A 17,531-nucleotide genomic window follows, 5' to 3' on the forward strand; every position below is an offset into this window, starting at 1 on the left:
AAAAAGTTTTATTTGATAGAGGTTTTATTTGAAAATGATTTTGATCATGGCTATGAAAGAACTAGTGTCAAGTGGTGTCAAGTGAGAATTTAAATGTCTCAAATTTAATTGTCAATCGTCTTGCAAACACGGAAATTGAAAAACTTGATCAATTGTGAAAATATTCCTAGAAATAATTAAAATAAAACTATTTTGAAAAATAACTTGTTATACTGACTGCTTCTCTTATAAACATGGGTTCATAGTTGAAAGTCAATATGTTTAGAAAACACGAACGTACGTTTGAATACTCGTTCTTTGCATTGGATTATTATTTGCAACTGTCAACACTTTGAACGTTTATTCACAACTAATAAAAGTTAAACAACTTATATATTTTATAATTTTCATAGTCAAGCCTGCACCTACAGTTACAAATACTTATGTTTTTATCCTTATAACAAATATAAAGTAACTATAAAACTTCACAGTAAGATTACTAACTATATGTACTGCAACATATAAATAAAAAATAATATCAAAAGATAAAATTGTCTATGGTTTTTTTTTTTCGGTCTTTTATGTTTTTTCGCTCTCAGATCCTTTATTTTCTGATTTAATATAAACATCACATTAAATAGTTTTTTTTTTTCTAGTTATTTTTTGGTTAAAATAGGAAAATTGATTTATTTTTGGATAAACATCTCAAGAACATTCACTGGACTTTTCTTAGTCAACAAGGAACAATGTCAATATTTGAGAAAACGTGTTCTTTTTAATTAACAAGAACACGTAGTGACTTTGTGTTTAGTTTTCATTTACCCAAGCACATGAAAACAATGTTAATATTAAAAACTTTTATAGAAGCCTTAGTATGTTTCTTTACCAGAAGTGCAATATCTGACTATAGAATTATAAAATTAAATTTTACATACTGACATTGGCAAAATATTCCACGATTCCAGTGCGAATGAAGCCTTAGCATAAAAAAAATACATACTTTTAAGATTTATCTGTCAAAATTTACTTTAATTTGAGAGCAATATAAGGCAATCATAGAATTATTTATATAAAAATAAACACACGAAATAATACAATTCTTAAAGAATATATTTTTAAAAATGCAAAAATTTATTCTCAATATGTATTCCCCAAACAGATAGCATATAGTGTTATTTACATTAAACCATTTAGGCAATAATTTTAATTAGGAAAAAATAACAAATAAAATTAAGTTAGTAATGAAATAGATAATTTCAGTTAATCAAGAGAGTTTAACACAAAACGAAATACCAAAATTGATGGTAGAGACATCCTTAAAAAATATAGATTAAAATAACCAAACAATCCGAGATCAGCTGTCGCCATACCTGAATTTAAAATGAGACAGAAATTTATGCAAGAATTGACACTTATGAAGTGAAACACAAATATGCAATCAAAACTATCAATGGGTTGGATCCACTCATTCTAGTGCTTAGATCATGAGCAGGCGGGGATAAAACACGTGACAAACCCGCGAACACCATGCACACACCACGCGACACACACATTTGAATGCATCCACGTGGATAGGACAACTGCAGACTATTATTGCTTAATGGCAACATTGGTATTTCAACAAATATTTTTTATACGAAAAAAGTTTTTATACATCATTGAAAAGGTTTTATATCTAATATTTTATATCAATTAAATATACATTTTTCTGGTTGTTATAAAACAAATGCATTTTATTCTGATTTTTACAATAATAAAACAAAGAAGTATATTTTATAGAAGTTGTGATTATTAAGATTTGATTTATGGTAGTTCAGATTTTAATTTCTATTGTCTATATCACTTCCATTTTTATATAATATAATTAGTTCAAATTGTTTCTAATTAAAAATATTAACATTCAAAAATAGATAATAGTAACATTAATTAGATAAAAACCGGAACAAAGAAAGACTATATACTCAACCTTTTTTTTGCAATAATCATAATATTCTAAATTGAAATTACATGTAGAATAATAATGTTATGGTCTTTCAAAAATTATGTTTTCGTTATGTTTCATATAAATAATTTTTTAAATAATTATGATTGTTAAAATATTTGTCTAGTTATGAAATAAATTTACTGTTTAGTAATTATTTTTTTTCTCATTGAGTCACTGAAACCTCTACGGATAGTTCAATTATATAAGCGTTATCAGAAACGCGCATGCATAAACAAATTATTCTATTAGATTTGTGCATTCAACGAACAAAGAATATTAACTAGGCCAATAATATAGGCTCATATTTGATATGTTCATTCTATTTATAAATGTGTTCATTAACGTCAAAAAAATACAGCTATCGATTTTCAAACTTTAAATCATTGTAGATTTTTACAAAATGAGTATAGCTTTGGAAAGTTAGTTTTCTAAAATATTTTATCAGACTAATAAAATAAACAAAATTACAAACATCAAAGAAATATACATTCAAGCACTCTTTTATAACAATCTAATAACGCCGCTGACAAATTATATTGGGATCATAAATATCAAACAGCACTTATAGATAAATTGTAGAACAAAAAGTTATATCTATAGTTTTTTATTAAGAACTTGTGTATTGTTTAGGTAATATAACGTATATTAATGGGGAAATTGTACTAAAATAAAATATACTACAAACTGTATATAAAATTTGCTAGAGTGTACAAAAAATTCGGGTTGTATTGCTAGCGAGACGATCTCCATAGGTCAGTTTGATAACCTACAAGACGTATGTACAGACCTCTGATACTCTCAGACGCAAGAAAGAACTTCATACTTCTGCGTCACATCTTAATCTATAAAGACAACCGAACAACTCAAAGGAAACAGTTGGCTTCCAATCTCCGCCGATGATGTTAATCATTTACGCGGACTAGAACACATTACATTTATTATAACCTCGCCGGCAATGACACAAAACGAACAGTCGTATAAACTGTGTATTTAATATTTAAATTTCCCGCCAATTTGTTACACACGCGTCGTGTCTGAACTGTGGTTGGTTGAAACGGAACGATGAAAAAAAACATGAATGTGCCACAAGACAGTGTTAGTCGCTCTACGTGCAATAGCAAGGGGAGTATGATTGTTGTATCAAACAGGCTACCATTTGTTTTAAAAAGAAATGAGAAAACCGGTGATTTAGAGAGAAAAGCCAGGTGAGTACAGTAGAAAGATATAGTAATAAAAATCATATTCGAGCAAAGTGAGGATGTTCTAGCATGAAAATGTGAATAATATTAAGGATTCGCAGATCCAGTAACTCAATAAACCTGATCTAAAAATAATAAAATCAGTCCCCTTCTATGGACTTTAGTCCTTTTATCTCGCATGTGACGAGAAAATTCTGGAATATAATAATAACACTTAAAACTATAGTAATATTAATTTAATATTTTTATTATTTATTTAATTTATGCATTGTATTATTATAAGCCCATTAAAATCATAAAATTCACAGAGATTATTTATGCAATTCAGATTCCCGATTCCGGAACATTCCCGAAGTTCATTGGTCGGTTTGAGGGAATTCTGTTACATATATATATAATTAGAAATAAATCGATAATGTATAATAATTAACTTATATTCATATTAAAAGGACCCTGGATAGGTACATTGTGCTTGTGGTACTTAAAATATAATGTTTTTTATCTGATAGTCATCTGTTAGTATTGTTTTGCAAACAGACCTTGATCTTGAAAGCCAATATTTGTTCGCGTTTACGTGTTACTATATATGATGTAATTGTGATAATTATGCTTCAAGTGGGAATACAAATGTATTTCAATACAATATGTTACTTTTACATAACTGATACATCTATTCTTCACCAGAAACAAAAGCCTTTTTTATTGACAAAAGTTATGGAAAATTATATGGCGTTTGTCATAAATTTGTTACGATTGTTGTCTAAGGTAATGTCCGTAAATAATTTTGAGAAGTTTTTCATTGATGTAATTTCACGAGTGAAAAGGTGCAACCACGCCCTCGGACGTTATTAGACGAAAAATTTGTATTTCCTATACAAGAGAAATCCGTATTATTACTTATTAAAACTAATATTTTAATAGGAATCGATTTTGATTGAATATAAAACTATTATAGTAAATGATACACAGGCTTTTATATGTTTGGTTTCATATAATAAAACTAAAATAATATATTTATGATCACATTATTATCTCCTAAAAGTTTTAAATGGTATCCTGGTACAAAAAATTTAGTTCTATTTGATTAAACCATTTCAGTTTTTTATTTAACCTAAAATCGTACAAGTTTGAGCGATCTAAACAGTTAAATCATCACATGTAATTTTAATGTCATGATAAGTCTATATCAAAACAAAATATGTTTACTTTATAAGTATTGTCTCAAATAAATTTTGTAGAGTAAAACAAATGAATTATACTTGTATCATATATAAGAAAACTAAAATGTATATATTTTTTATTATTATTAAAATATCGTTATTTTTGTTTATCGTTTGTCACGAATCTAAGGATTTTGACGATCACTTTTCATCAAAAATCAACTGTCATATTTGATCCTTAAACATGTTGTTTTTTAATTAATTTATATATATATATCTGTTAGCTTTATAACTGCCAGCGATAAATTATATTAATATTTATAAGTTGACCTTACTTGAAGATAATATAATTATGTTACATTGACAAATAACACGACAAATTATTTGAAAAATATAGGCATCAATTAGCTTTAGCGAAGTTATTCAAATAAAAACGAGAACAATCACGAATGTTAAGGAAATTTTTTATAAAATTTCCCATGGGGTTTGAGAACTTGCCGCCATTTTTAATACATGCAAAAAAATTCTAGCTAACATAAATACTATTAAATTAAATACATCTCTGTTGTTGCTTTATAATGCTTGATTGATTGGTTTTATATTGTGTTGGTTTTATATATATATATATACATAGGTGTGTGTGTGTGTGTGTGTTTTATGTTCGTTGGTGTGTATCCATTTTAATTTGTCGGCTAGGCAAAACATACGGATGTGTGTCTGTAATGGGTACTTAACGATGTACGACGCTTGAATTGATGCTAAAAGGTTTCTAATGGCCAGTTAGATAATATCAATAGCAATTGATATAACACTTTGATGTTATTTATACAAAAAAGCTAATCTTAGGCAGATATTTATCAAAAAAGAAAGTGAAAAATTTATAAAAAAAAGTATAAAGTTTTATAATCAAAATTAGTATAAATCTCTAATCTTAAACTTCCATAGTTAAGATAGATCTGAACTTTACTAGGGATGTATCTCATGATATATTTCACTCGTACGTGTTACTACTTCAACAATGTTATTTAAATATCTCATGTTATTGTAACCAGCGCTGGCGGCCTCGTGACAGCTGTAGCGCCTGTAGTTATAAGGGGTAAAGGTGTCTGGGTGGGCTGGCCGGGTATACACCTGGATAATCCCAATGAAAAAATACCAGAATCGGACCCCGAGGACAAAACACCTACGGCTGGTCTACTTTCAGATAAGGTTTGTATCAACAATACTTAGTATATAAATTTGAACATTTTTCAAGCTAAATCTCTTAAATGATCTTATATATATATATATATATATGTATGTATGTATGTATGTATGTATATATATGTGTCCAATAAAATGAGACCATGTCTATGGGGAAATCTCTCTACTCATACAACTAACTTTGTAGTTACCTGTAATTGCCTCTAATAATGTCTTATGTCGTTTACATTACTTATATTATAAATGCGAATACAATTATACATTATTAATTTTTAATTTCCTTCTCCCACCTCTGCGAAACCACCAAACCAAATCGCTTTCATAACCTCGTTACTTACAATAACGTAATTAGATAATTATGATTATATTTCTCATTTTCTGTTCTTGAGTTGCCTTTATACTGAGTTCTCGACGTTATCCAAGTCATTATAAATCGATTCAATAGACTCATATTAACCATAATGTCAGAATACATTAATCTATCATAATATCTGTCAATCGTTTTTATATTTCGTATTAATTACTATGAGACGCTATGTATTCGTTGTGAAATATCTTACAATGTCTCAAAAGTAGTCTTTCGAAAGGGCATAATAGTTTTTTCATACCTAAATAATGAATACTATATTAAAAAAAAAACCTGAAACTTGGGCATGTCAAGAACTACCATCAGTTAATTCTTGGAACCTGCGCCGAAGGCAGCCCCAGTAGGTTCGTCGTGGATTTATACGCGGTAGAAGTGGGAGTGGTATAACGGCTAAATCTCTCTACAACCTACTAAAAGACTTGGGCCTGTCCAGAACTCACATCAATTCGTACTTGGAACGTACTTCGAAGGCAGCCCTAGTAGGTTCGTTTCAAATTTGGTTAGGTAGAGAGAGGAGCTTGGACAGTGGAGGTAAGCGTTTAACGCGCGTTAGATAGGAGCCTCTTAAACCTACACCTGGGTTGCAAGTCCCAGGCACCGCTGAAGCTCCTCTCCCTGCAACGCGATGGACCTGACACCCGCACGGTGAATCCATGGAATGCTGAGAGGTTTCGTCTCTTCAGTCGTACAATTAATGTACAAACGAATCTGAAAGCTAAACTTCGTTGCATCTCCTTATCTCTATATTTTCCATTGTAATTTTCCTTTGCAAATAACTGTTATGGAAAACTTATATAATACAAAATGGCTCAAACAAACATCAGATAAGATATTTTAAGAATAATATTCCCATTACAATTCATAAAGACTTGTAGTTTCTTTCTGAAATTCAAAGAGCATGTACAAATAAAAAAATGTACTCAGGAAAACTCATGAGCAGATACAAATTTATATAATAAGCATTGAATATTAAATAATAATGAATAAATAAAACTAATATTGAGAAATGCAAATAATGCTTATTGTAAATATGTATCGAGGATAAACGCATGACGTCACTTTTGCAGCAAATAGATCAGAGCAAGAAGTTTACATTTATAATGTAATTTTTTTAGCAAATGACAGCCAACAAAAATAATAATTTCAGATAGTGGCAATTCACGCGGAACCGAAATTATTTGACAGCTACTACAATGGATGCTGCAATGGTACCTTTTGGCCGTTGTTCCACTCTATGCCGGATCGCGCCACCTTCATCGCGGACCACTGGCGAGCCTATTCAAAAATCAACGAGCAATTTGCCGAAAAGACCATCTACGCGCTTAAGCTTTTAAAAGACAGCAAGGAAAAGAGCGGGAACTCCCCGCCTATAGTTTGGGTTCACGATTATCATCTGATGCTGGCAGCTAATTGGATCAGACAGAGAGCGGAGGAAGACGAAATAAGATGCAAACTGGCATTTTTCCTACACATACCTTTCCCCCCCTGGGACATATTCAGACTGTTCCCGTGGTCCGATGAAGTCTTGCAGGGAATCTTGGGTGAGTGGATTTACACCTATATTTAAGTGTGTATGAAAATTTTACACCTAATTAAGGAATTCTGGTTTCCAGGTTGCGACATGGTCGGGTTCCACATAACAGACTACTGTTTGAACTTTATAGATTGTTGCCAGAGAAATTTAGGTTGTCGAGTCGATAGGAAGAATCTTCTCGTCGAGTTAGGCGGCCGTACCATTTGCGTGCGGCCGTTGCCCATCGGCGTACCCTTTGACAGATTTGTCTCATTAGCCCAGAATGCAAAACCAGTCCTTTTTACGAATCAGAAAGTCTTACTGGGTGTAGACAGACTGGATTACACCAAAGGCTTAGTACACAGACTGAAAGCCTTCGAAAGACTGCTCGAGAAACATCCGGAACATAGAGAGGAAGTCGTCCTGCTACAGATATCGGTTCCTTCGAGAACTGACGTCAAAGAATACCAGGACCTGAAGGAAGAAATGGATCAATTGGTCGGCAGAATAAACGGAAGGTTCACCACACCGAACTGGTCTCCAATAAGGTGTATACTATTTTTAATAATATTTTACGTAATTCGTATTCCGTATGGTCTAAAAATGTTTTTTTCAGATACATATACGGCTGCGTGGGTCAAGATGAATTGGCGGCTTTCTATCGCGATGCAGCCGTAGCTCTGGTCACACCGCTACGTGATGGGATGAATCTGGTCGCTAAGGAGTTCGTGGCCTGTCAGATAAAGAAGCCTCCGGGGGTCCTGATAGTGTCACCGTTCGCCGGCGCCGGTGAAATGATGCACGAAGCTCTGATATGCAACCCTTACGAACTAGACGACGCCGCTGAAGTCATTCACAGGTAGCTAGACATACTTACGTCCATTAAACAAATGTCTAGCTCATAGGAAAATTAAAATTCCTGTGTCAAACTGCCTATGACTACAACGTTAATATAATATAAGCTTAACGAATGTCATGACGTTCCAGGGCGCTGATTATGCCAGAGGACGAGCGCACGGTCCGCATGAATCATCTGAGACGGCGGGAACAACAGAACGACGTGGACAGTTGGATGAAGGCGTTCCTCAAGGCGATGGACTCGCTGGAGGAGGAGGCGGACGACATCGGAGCCACGTCCATGCAACCCGTCACCATCGACGACTTCGACGAGTACCTGTCCAAGTCAGTGACTGTTTGCAGTAATTCATAAACCTATGACGATTCACTACGCGCTTGTTATCATCTTCAACTGCATACTCCCGACGTTTGGGTTGCTTCGCAGCGACCGTGACCTCGGGCGGTCGAGATTCTTAGCATGATGAGTTGTATGTTTGTTGGCTGGGGGGAAGTTTAGACGTTTCTGACACAAAGTGCTGTGACAACTGGAATAACACCAGTACTGATGTGAACAAAGGATGAACGGTTGATTATTCTCGTTCTAAATAAACGGCGAATACTATACGCTTCGACAAATAATTCCTTTATAGTTATCTCATATATTCATATACTCTGATAGCTTATGTGACGGTCGGTATATAAGGTGTTGTTATATCATTCTAGATACATCGGCTACACCCAGAAGTTAGCTCTCCTGCTAGATTATGACGGGACCCTGGCTCCGATCGCGCCACACCCGGACCTCGCCACACTGCCGTTGGAGACGAAGAATACTTTGCAACGACTCTCCAACATGGCCGACGTGTATATAGCTATCGTTTCCGGCAGGAACGTCAACAACGTTAAGGAAATGGTAAGAGCTATCTTGTCTTGATAACTATAAATCACTAACACATGAGTTTGCATAACAAACTAAATAATTGATTAATACAATTTCCTGCTTTCTGATATCAAAATAGGAGGTATGGAATGGGAAAATACGCTACACTTTGTAAGTTAATCTGTAACTCGCAGTTAAGCCGGCTCTTCCATTGTAAGCTGTGATTGAATGAATGACTGGAAATGATGAAGCCATAAACAAAGACACATTCTTCAACTGACAGACACCTTTATTTTTTTGGTGCACTGGGAAAAAATGCCTCATGCATCCCCTTTCCGTAAGGACGGAGAGGGGTCTCTGTCCCCGGGAACCTATTTCCCGGGGACAGAGACCTGACTTATTAGGCCATCTGTGACGTCACTATAACATCGTCAAACTGACTCAGAACGACTTCTCTACACAACGACAACACACGGAAACATTGACACGTTGACGAAAGCTCGATTACGATTCTGTGCAATTATCACAAAGTAATTGTGAGTCAGATAAGACGAGGAAAAATAACACTAATGATGCAAACGTGCGTACATTTGAGTCATGTGGGTCACGATGTATTTAGGCGGAGATTATTATAATGTTTGCACATGCCGAGATAACGGCTGGGCCCGCTCACGGACTCTCAGGGACCTTATCGCCTTCAATTAATTCACATTTCTATACCAACGCATAGCTCTATTCAAAAACTATTGTTTGTATCAAAAAATAACCTGCCTGCTTGTTATTTATATTAAATAAGGCGCGTTTCTTATTTTGGCTACCGGATGTATTAAATTTGTGGGCTTGTATTCAAATGTCTCTAAGGCTGACATAGATTTTGCCGAAACAAAGAGAATCGCAGATAATAATGTTTAAGTGTTTAAGCGTTTTTTAACTTATTGTATGGTAGTAGAGTATAAATTGCTTCTGATCAACGTTTGTCGAAAATCAATTAAAGCTAATATTTTAACGAGACAGTAGTTGGAAAAAAAAAAACCCTTGTTCGAATAATTCTCTGTCTTTGATAGATAATGGAAATACATTTATCACTATTGAAAAGTTTTCTACTAAAAAAACATACTATACCATAGTAAGTGGAATTAACTAAATGAACAAACTATTATAGTAATTAGTTTATATTGAGGCTTTTGTTGAATTCCTATAGATAAAAAAAAAATTAACCGAAGCTAGATAAATGCGTTGATTGATTAAAAATTCTTTCTATACACTAACTTGCATACAAAAACCGTTAAGGCACGTTAACAAAAAGGTTGCATATGTTTTGAATAAAAAAAATCTCTATTGAAGTCGGTCAGTTTTGCAATATAATGATATACATTGAGCCTCGTCCTCGTTATCAATGAATAAAAATATTTACACTGTCATATCACAGTCATTGCACCTCCAATTGGTCATTGTATCTCTTGCATAACCCGCCCATTGGCCGATTTTTCTCTTAAACATCAACAATATAAAAGTCAATGTATTTATAACTTTACCCCCATTACTTTTATTGATTTTCTATTTATTTTAAAGCTATTGTGCAACCACAAAATGTATTTATTTTAATCTGTGTTGGAGTTTAAGTTTTTTAAGGGTAGTAATCAATCTGATGCCACTAGTAATATAAATATATAAAAAAAATATTGCGTTGACTCTCCACGCGGAAGAAGTGGAAGTTCGTAATGTGGAAATGAAGATAAATTATGTGTATCAAATAAAACTGAAAAGAAAAATATTATAAATAAATTAATATAGAATATTATGTATATTAATTTATTTATACGTATTATAGCTAATTTGAAGCTCACATAGGTTATTTCCATGCATAACGAGAACACCATGCGCAAGCGCACTCTTTTTTTCTCCTACTTCTTTATATCTTTGTCCCTCCCTCTTGCGCTGGAATATTGGACGCTACTAGATACTACTAATGCGCACTGACCTGTAACATATCTAATACGGGCATGTGTCCCTGCGCCACGCGTTCCCTTTCGCTCTCTCTTTATCTTCCCCCCCCCCTCCCCAAAAGCGTTAAACGTTTAACGCAACCTTGTTGGAAGTCGCATTAGGAGTTTCACTTCAATTTTTAAATATCTGCTGTAAGATTTATAGTGAGTATATATGTTTTCAGGTTGGTATAGAGGGCATCACCTACGCAGGAAACCACGGCTTAGAGATATTGCACCCGGACGGCAGCAAGTTCGTTCATCCCATGCCTATGGAGCTGCAAGACAAAGTTGTCGATCTACTCAAAGCGTTGCAAGAACAAGTAAGTAATTATGTGAGCCGTTTCTCTTAATATTTTATCGGTTTATCCAAACCTTCATCTAAACCAAGTATCGTCTGCTTAACCTAACATATCTAAATATATTACTATCCTATTCATTGCTGACTTTAATCGCGTTCACGTCGGCATTGATTCCGGAGAGAAATCAATGATGCATACTAACATAAAATAGATATGGCAATTGGTAATCAACCGACAGCGCCATCTGTAGGAAAAAACAGGGAATTGAAGAACATTAATAAGCCCTATGTTGTCACACGGAGCTGTCTCATCAAAATCCGTTATGTTTATCTGTGGATATACTTCCATACATGCTACTAATATATATATAGTTTATTAATTACATGGTGAAATATTTAAATTTATATTAAATTTTATATAGTTTGTTGTAGATTTATAGTTGGGAATAGAGATATATCCATAATCAGGGCCTATTTTAAGAAAACATATAGTGCATAATCCTCAATGATGTGTTCTCTCTCAGGTGTGTCGAGACGGAGCCTGGGTGGAAAACAAAGGAGCTCTACTGACCTTCCACTTCCGGGAGACTCCATTGGCTAAGAGGGCGGCTCTAGAGAATACTGCCAAGAAACTAATCACAGCCGCAGGTTTCACACCGGCCCCCGCACATTGCGCCATCGAAGCCAGACCGCCCGTACAGTGGAATAAAGGTAGGGAGATATCCGTATATACTAATAACACTAAGCCCATGACGATCTCGCATGCTCAATAATCCCATGATAGAATTACTTGTACCTTGGAACTACAAATTCGACTGAGAATAAATAATGAAAAACTTATAAGACACAATCAGGATTCGAACCCCAGTAAACTTCCATAAGACATGTGACAATTCATCCTATTGACGTCACATATGTATAAAATACATATATTCTCCCAAATAAGGACTTTATGTAAATATTATCGTTGGCTCTTATCTAACTGTCAATAGGACTGAAATTGTTATAACTAATATTGTGACATAAGTACTGATAAGTTATTTTTTGTAGGTCGCGCGTCCATATACATTTTAAGAACGGCTTTCGGTTTGGATTGGAGCGAACGTATCCGAGTAATATACGCTGGCGATGACGTCACCGACGAAGACGCCATGTTGGTTAGTATCAGTCATATAAAAGTTGTATTACATACTTATGGATTATTATTGTAACGATTTGTTTCGTTAACAGGCTCTGAAAGGTATGGCGGCCACATTCCGTATAGCGTCGTCCACCATAACGAAGACGTCAGCCGAGCGCCGCCTGTCGTCCACCGACTCGGTGCTAGCTATGCTGAAGTGGGTAGAACGACATTTCTCCAACCGCAAGCCGAGAGCTAACTCACTGACATACAAAAACGCAAGATTAGCCCGCGACACTATACAAATGCATATGTCTTATCAAATACCGAAAAGGTCGCCGCGTCACACACCCCCCTGCACTCCAGAGAAATCCTCGAGCGGGTCGGAATCCAATTAAACGTGACGCCATTTTGATTTAGTTTAACGTTCGGAAACTTAAACGCTGATATGTCAGTTGACGTTTAGAAATTTTTTACATCTCTATATATATACATCTCTAATCTCGCATCAAGTCTGAAATTTTCTACCAAATATTTTTTTTTTTAATATTCTAATTTAATCGATCGTTGAAATGAGTTAGTGGTAGTTTATGATTACAATATTTATATGTCAGTTTAGTATGGCGTGTGCAGATGACGTTTGTGTAGACAGTATCTTATGTGATAGAGTAGTGATATTATAATTTAAGGCTTCATAAGAACCCAAAATTCAATTATTGTAGTCCCCTGCACAGACAAGCTTGGTATATAAGTTTATCCACATTGTATAACCTCTAAGTTCTAATCACTGTAGTCGTTAGATTTTATAGACGTATATGTGAATTATTTTCTCAAAAAAAATATTTATTTAAGTAAATAATACCTTCTAAGACGGTTGTATTTATTATAATGAAGTAGAGTAGACATTTTTAGTAGCAGTTATTTTGTTCATCAAATATTCGATAATGTCATTGTGATTACCGACTCGTGTTTATAGAGTACTTCGTACATTCACATACGCATTACGTGAACGCACATAAAAAACCTGTTGTTAATATATTTGACATAGAATTAAATACATTTCGCATTAGTTCCTTAAATTATTTTTTAATATATTTTTGTTTATATTTATCGAAATTTAATATGCTAGTCCAAAAAACATTATGAAATATTCCATCGCGTACTGAATATCTCGAATTATACGTATTTTTAGATATACTATATGTTTTTGAATGTATTCAATAAAATTTACAACAGACGTAAAACAGTTCTTTTTATTCAATCGTATGTACAAAAGTCACCATCAATAGATTGATACATTATTATGGAATGTAAAATAAATCAAAAATGTCGTCCACATTCATTAATCATTTGGACATTTATTATTATTATTATATTTTTTTTAAATAGAGCAACACTAAATAAATAGATTACATCATGTAGCGTTTAGAAAACTTAATTATTGACTTAGCTAGTAATTATTCACAAATTATTCTAAATTCCTATAACTATTCATTAAGAATCTAGACGTTATTGTGCGACACGACCAGCCAGGACAGTATGAAATAGAACAGACATATAGGAAATACTGCTAGACCTTTCTTTCCATCTGGTTGGCTGTCACCGAGGAATTTTGTTGCCGCTGAAAAAAAGGTTTATTATAAAAAAAAAATACAATCTTAACGTTTTACACTATCATTCCTTTTCATATGCTATTTATTTATCCTCTATAATTAAAAACTAATAAATAATAAAGAAAATTTTTCCACAAATACTACCAAAAATTCAACATAATTTTATCTTGAAAAATAAAGATTGTTTTGAATTGTATCCATTTAGGATCACTAAAGGTGTGAAGTAATTTAAAGTTAACTTTTTGTTCACTGAAAATAATCAACAGCTTATTTAAGCATAGGCATATTTGATTACATAGTCTATGAAGTAATATGAAAAAAAATATATTTACCAAAAGTAGCCCAAGCGAATCCGATCATAGATATAACAAGGCGCAGGAAGAAGAGGAACGAGTTCTGTGTGGTGAAAAGTATGATGCGACATACAACAAGAGAGATAGCAATCGGACATAGACAGTATCCCAACACACAGACGGACTGGAAAAATGATCTGAAACAAAAATAATACATGCTTTAGACACCTCTGCAAAGATTACACTCACATAATGTTGGTGACAGTTTGTCATAACGATTCAAACAGTGTTATGTTCTAAATATGAATTTAAAAAAGTTAACCCATAAAAATGCTTTTAAATTCATTGTCTAAAATGTATTACAGAATTATAGGGAATCTTTGTCTTTTTAATGTTACCAACAATATTTTTTTATGTTATATCCCATAGATTACAAAAAATATCACATGGCAACAAAATTATTTAGTTTCCGTGTCTCATTTTTGTATTCATTACTTAAGTTGCTGTGATTATTATTTATAACTGACTTTTATATCCATACACTGTTTTCAAGAGCTTAAAATTCATAAAGACAAAGATCCTTAAAAACATAATTAACTTTTGTGAGTATTTTGCAAAGAAAATGGGACATCCTACTTTTTTTCTAAATCTTTAATGGCAACCTCGACTGAAGTTTAATAGAAACCATACATACATGTTGCCCCCAAGCAGTTTGCTATTGAGAGTGACAACAGCAGCTCCTATCCATACAAGAACAAAGACCTCAGCAAATTCCGGCCCACCATCATTGGAATTGTCAGCAATTTCCGTTGAACCTTGGAGTATTGTGGCCATGAATGTACAAAGTAGTAACGGTCCCCACAGATCCCCTGCAATATTGAAGCAAAACTTTTATACATAATTTTGATCATTAATCTGATTCAATAGGGAGATGTAATTTAAACAAATGTAACTTTAATTATATATCCAAATAAGAGATTTCCACCAGTATGTTGACTCATCACAATATCTTTGGAACAAACATTACCACACTAAATGTATTGAACCAATGCCGTTCTGACGCGTCAGGTCACGAGACATCAGACAAATATAAAACCACCTTAAAGCATAGCCATTTTAAACTTCGTAAAACTTAGGAATATTGCTATCGCAGTGTAATGGATAGCTAAGAATTGAGGTTGCAGGTGCGTCAACAATCAAAAATTCCCATTTGTAAATATAGCTCCTACACACTCCAAATTCGATAGGAATGGTCTACATGTAACAGAAGTTATCTGTGAGCAAATTTTAGAATAACTCTTGCCTAATAATGATTATGGGTATGTTAACAATGAAAATTATCTATTTCTGGATTTTATGCCACTCCAAGCAGATGGATAAGGTCTAGTATGTGTTAGTATATACAATATGATTTTATGGTTCTGTATATGTTAAGATTTTCTCTAAAAGCAGCTCACAGCTAATGAAATAATGATGATGTTACTAATTAATTAATACAGAAAGTTACATATACATTACATATCTAATTATATACTTGTATTTAAATTAACAAAAATTAAAATAAGTGTTAAAACAAAATCACTTACATTCTTTTAAAAGACTGGTCTTTTCTCTAGGTATGAGGACATGATAAAATTTGTTACCGACAGCTCTGAGATCTCTGAGCTAAAAAAGAACAAAAATATGTTTTAAATAGTGTCTAAGATTAACAGTTAAGTGAAACTATGGGCACAAATATACTATGCAATTTATTGAATGTTTCAGTTACTCTATGGCAAGCCTGGTCATTGGAAACCTAATGACAGTATTACTATATATATATAGGAAAAAAAAGTTTTACTACAGAAAAGTTAAAATAAAACTAATATTTTGCGGATTTACTATGAAATTAAATTGAAATAAAATTAACGTAATAAATCCAAAAAATGATAGTTTTATATTAACGAATACTCTAGAGATATTAAATCTCATTACAAAAAAGTTATTTGGATTTGAATTAAAGATTAAAAATATCTGATTACTGTTCTACTGAAATAAAAGAGTTTTATAATGACAATCTATTAAAATAACTTATTTCTGATTAAGAAGTCTTCACCATTTTTAAACCAAGATATATATGCATTGTTAATTATATTATTGAAGTTATTGTCAAAATTGTTTAAGTGTAACTACTAACAAATGTTTCCTTGATGGGTTCATCGAGCGTGTTGAACTCCATGCTATCACCGGTTTGACCGCCATGAGATGGAATGTTCATCTCACCTTCCACCACTCCCACATCACCGGCTGGAAACATCTGGAAGATATTTTAATCATCAATTGAGATTACCCTAACTGTCAAGACTACAAGCATAATTAAAATAAATTCCTTTTTGTGTGTACTTAATTATTTTTGTCAAATGTTACGTGGGCAGCTATTTTAACGTAATTTTAAAAACTTGTTTGTTGAAATACGTATTATATTTCAAATTTATTATGATAACAAAAAAACAATATTCTGTTACTGTTGATAATAATTATATATTCAAAATATTTTTCAATGTAGGATAATAGATATAATTAAATGAACAAAGATTTGTCAGCTCTAGGAAATACTACTGCATAACCAAGGAATATATAAATTCAAATTCTTTTAATTACAATAATCATTATAAGAAACAAAGTCAACAGTACAAAAACTAGAATCAACGTATTCGCCAAGACTTACATCGTATTTAGAATCAAAAGTAGTCATTGTCGATTATTTGTAACTTGACAAACTAGTTGAAATATTAATTTTGCAATAGAAAAAAGTTAAATATTGCTTTCAAAAATAACTCCAACACATCAAACACTATTCACAGAACATTTATTAATTTTAAGTTGTCAAAATTTTGACAACATCAAAAATCCGTTCAAGGATCTGACATAAGATATTGACTGGATATTTTCGATTATACAGTATAGGAAATAACGGAACGTATTTATGTTTTCGTTAGAGTTCAAAGTCATATGAATATAATATAATATATTTATATAATATATTATAAAATTTAGGTAAATCGTTATATATGAATATTATAATTCAATATAGGTCTTATTCTAATCAGTTTGTAAT

At 32.8% G+C, this 17,531-nt stretch overlaps 2 protein-coding genes across 3 annotated transcripts; one reads left to right on the forward strand and one right to left on the reverse strand.

Moving 5' to 3' along the window:
* Positions 1-2,828: 2,828 nt before the first annotated feature.
* Positions 2,829-13,772, forward strand: LOC116768844 (uncharacterized). 2 transcript variants are annotated; one of them, XM_061527406.1, is made up of 11 exons: positions 2,829-3,168; positions 5,375-5,531; positions 7,040-7,433; positions 7,506-7,953; positions 8,022-8,264; positions 8,393-8,587; positions 8,966-9,155; positions 11,293-11,430; positions 11,933-12,119; positions 12,459-12,565; positions 12,639-13,772. In XM_061527406.1, the coding sequence occupies exons 1-11, from the start codon at positions 3,026-3,028 to the stop codon at positions 12,924-12,926; spliced, it is 2,490 nt and encodes an 829-aa protein (XP_061383390.1). In that variant the 5' UTR covers positions 2,829-3,025; the 3' UTR covers positions 12,927-13,772. The 2 variants fall into 2 exon arrangements, with proteins under 2 accessions (XP_061383390.1, XP_032515582.2); XM_032659691.2 differs by lacking the exons at positions 2,829-3,168; positions 5,375-5,531 and having other exon boundaries at positions 7,274-7,433; positions 7,490-7,953.
* On the reverse strand, positions 13,764-17,304 carry LOC116768846 (protein YIPF6). The gene is made up of 6 exons (XM_032659693.2): positions 17,142-17,304; positions 16,611-16,730; positions 16,021-16,099; positions 15,129-15,303; positions 14,474-14,631; positions 13,764-14,149 (listed from the first exon to the last, which is right to left on the reverse strand). Exons 1-6 carry the CDS (start codon positions 17,166-17,168, stop codon positions 14,031-14,033), a joined length of 678 nt encoding a protein of 225 aa, XP_032515584.1. The 5' UTR covers positions 17,169-17,304; the 3' UTR covers positions 13,764-14,030.
* Between the last annotated feature and the right edge of the window lie 227 nt (positions 17,305-17,531).

Source organism: Danaus plexippus, chromosome 4, assembly GCF_018135715.1.
Source record: "Danaus plexippus chromosome 4, MEX_DaPlex, whole genome shotgun sequence".
Lineage (NCBI taxonomy): Eukaryota > Metazoa > Arthropoda > Insecta > Lepidoptera > Nymphalidae > Danaus > Danaus plexippus.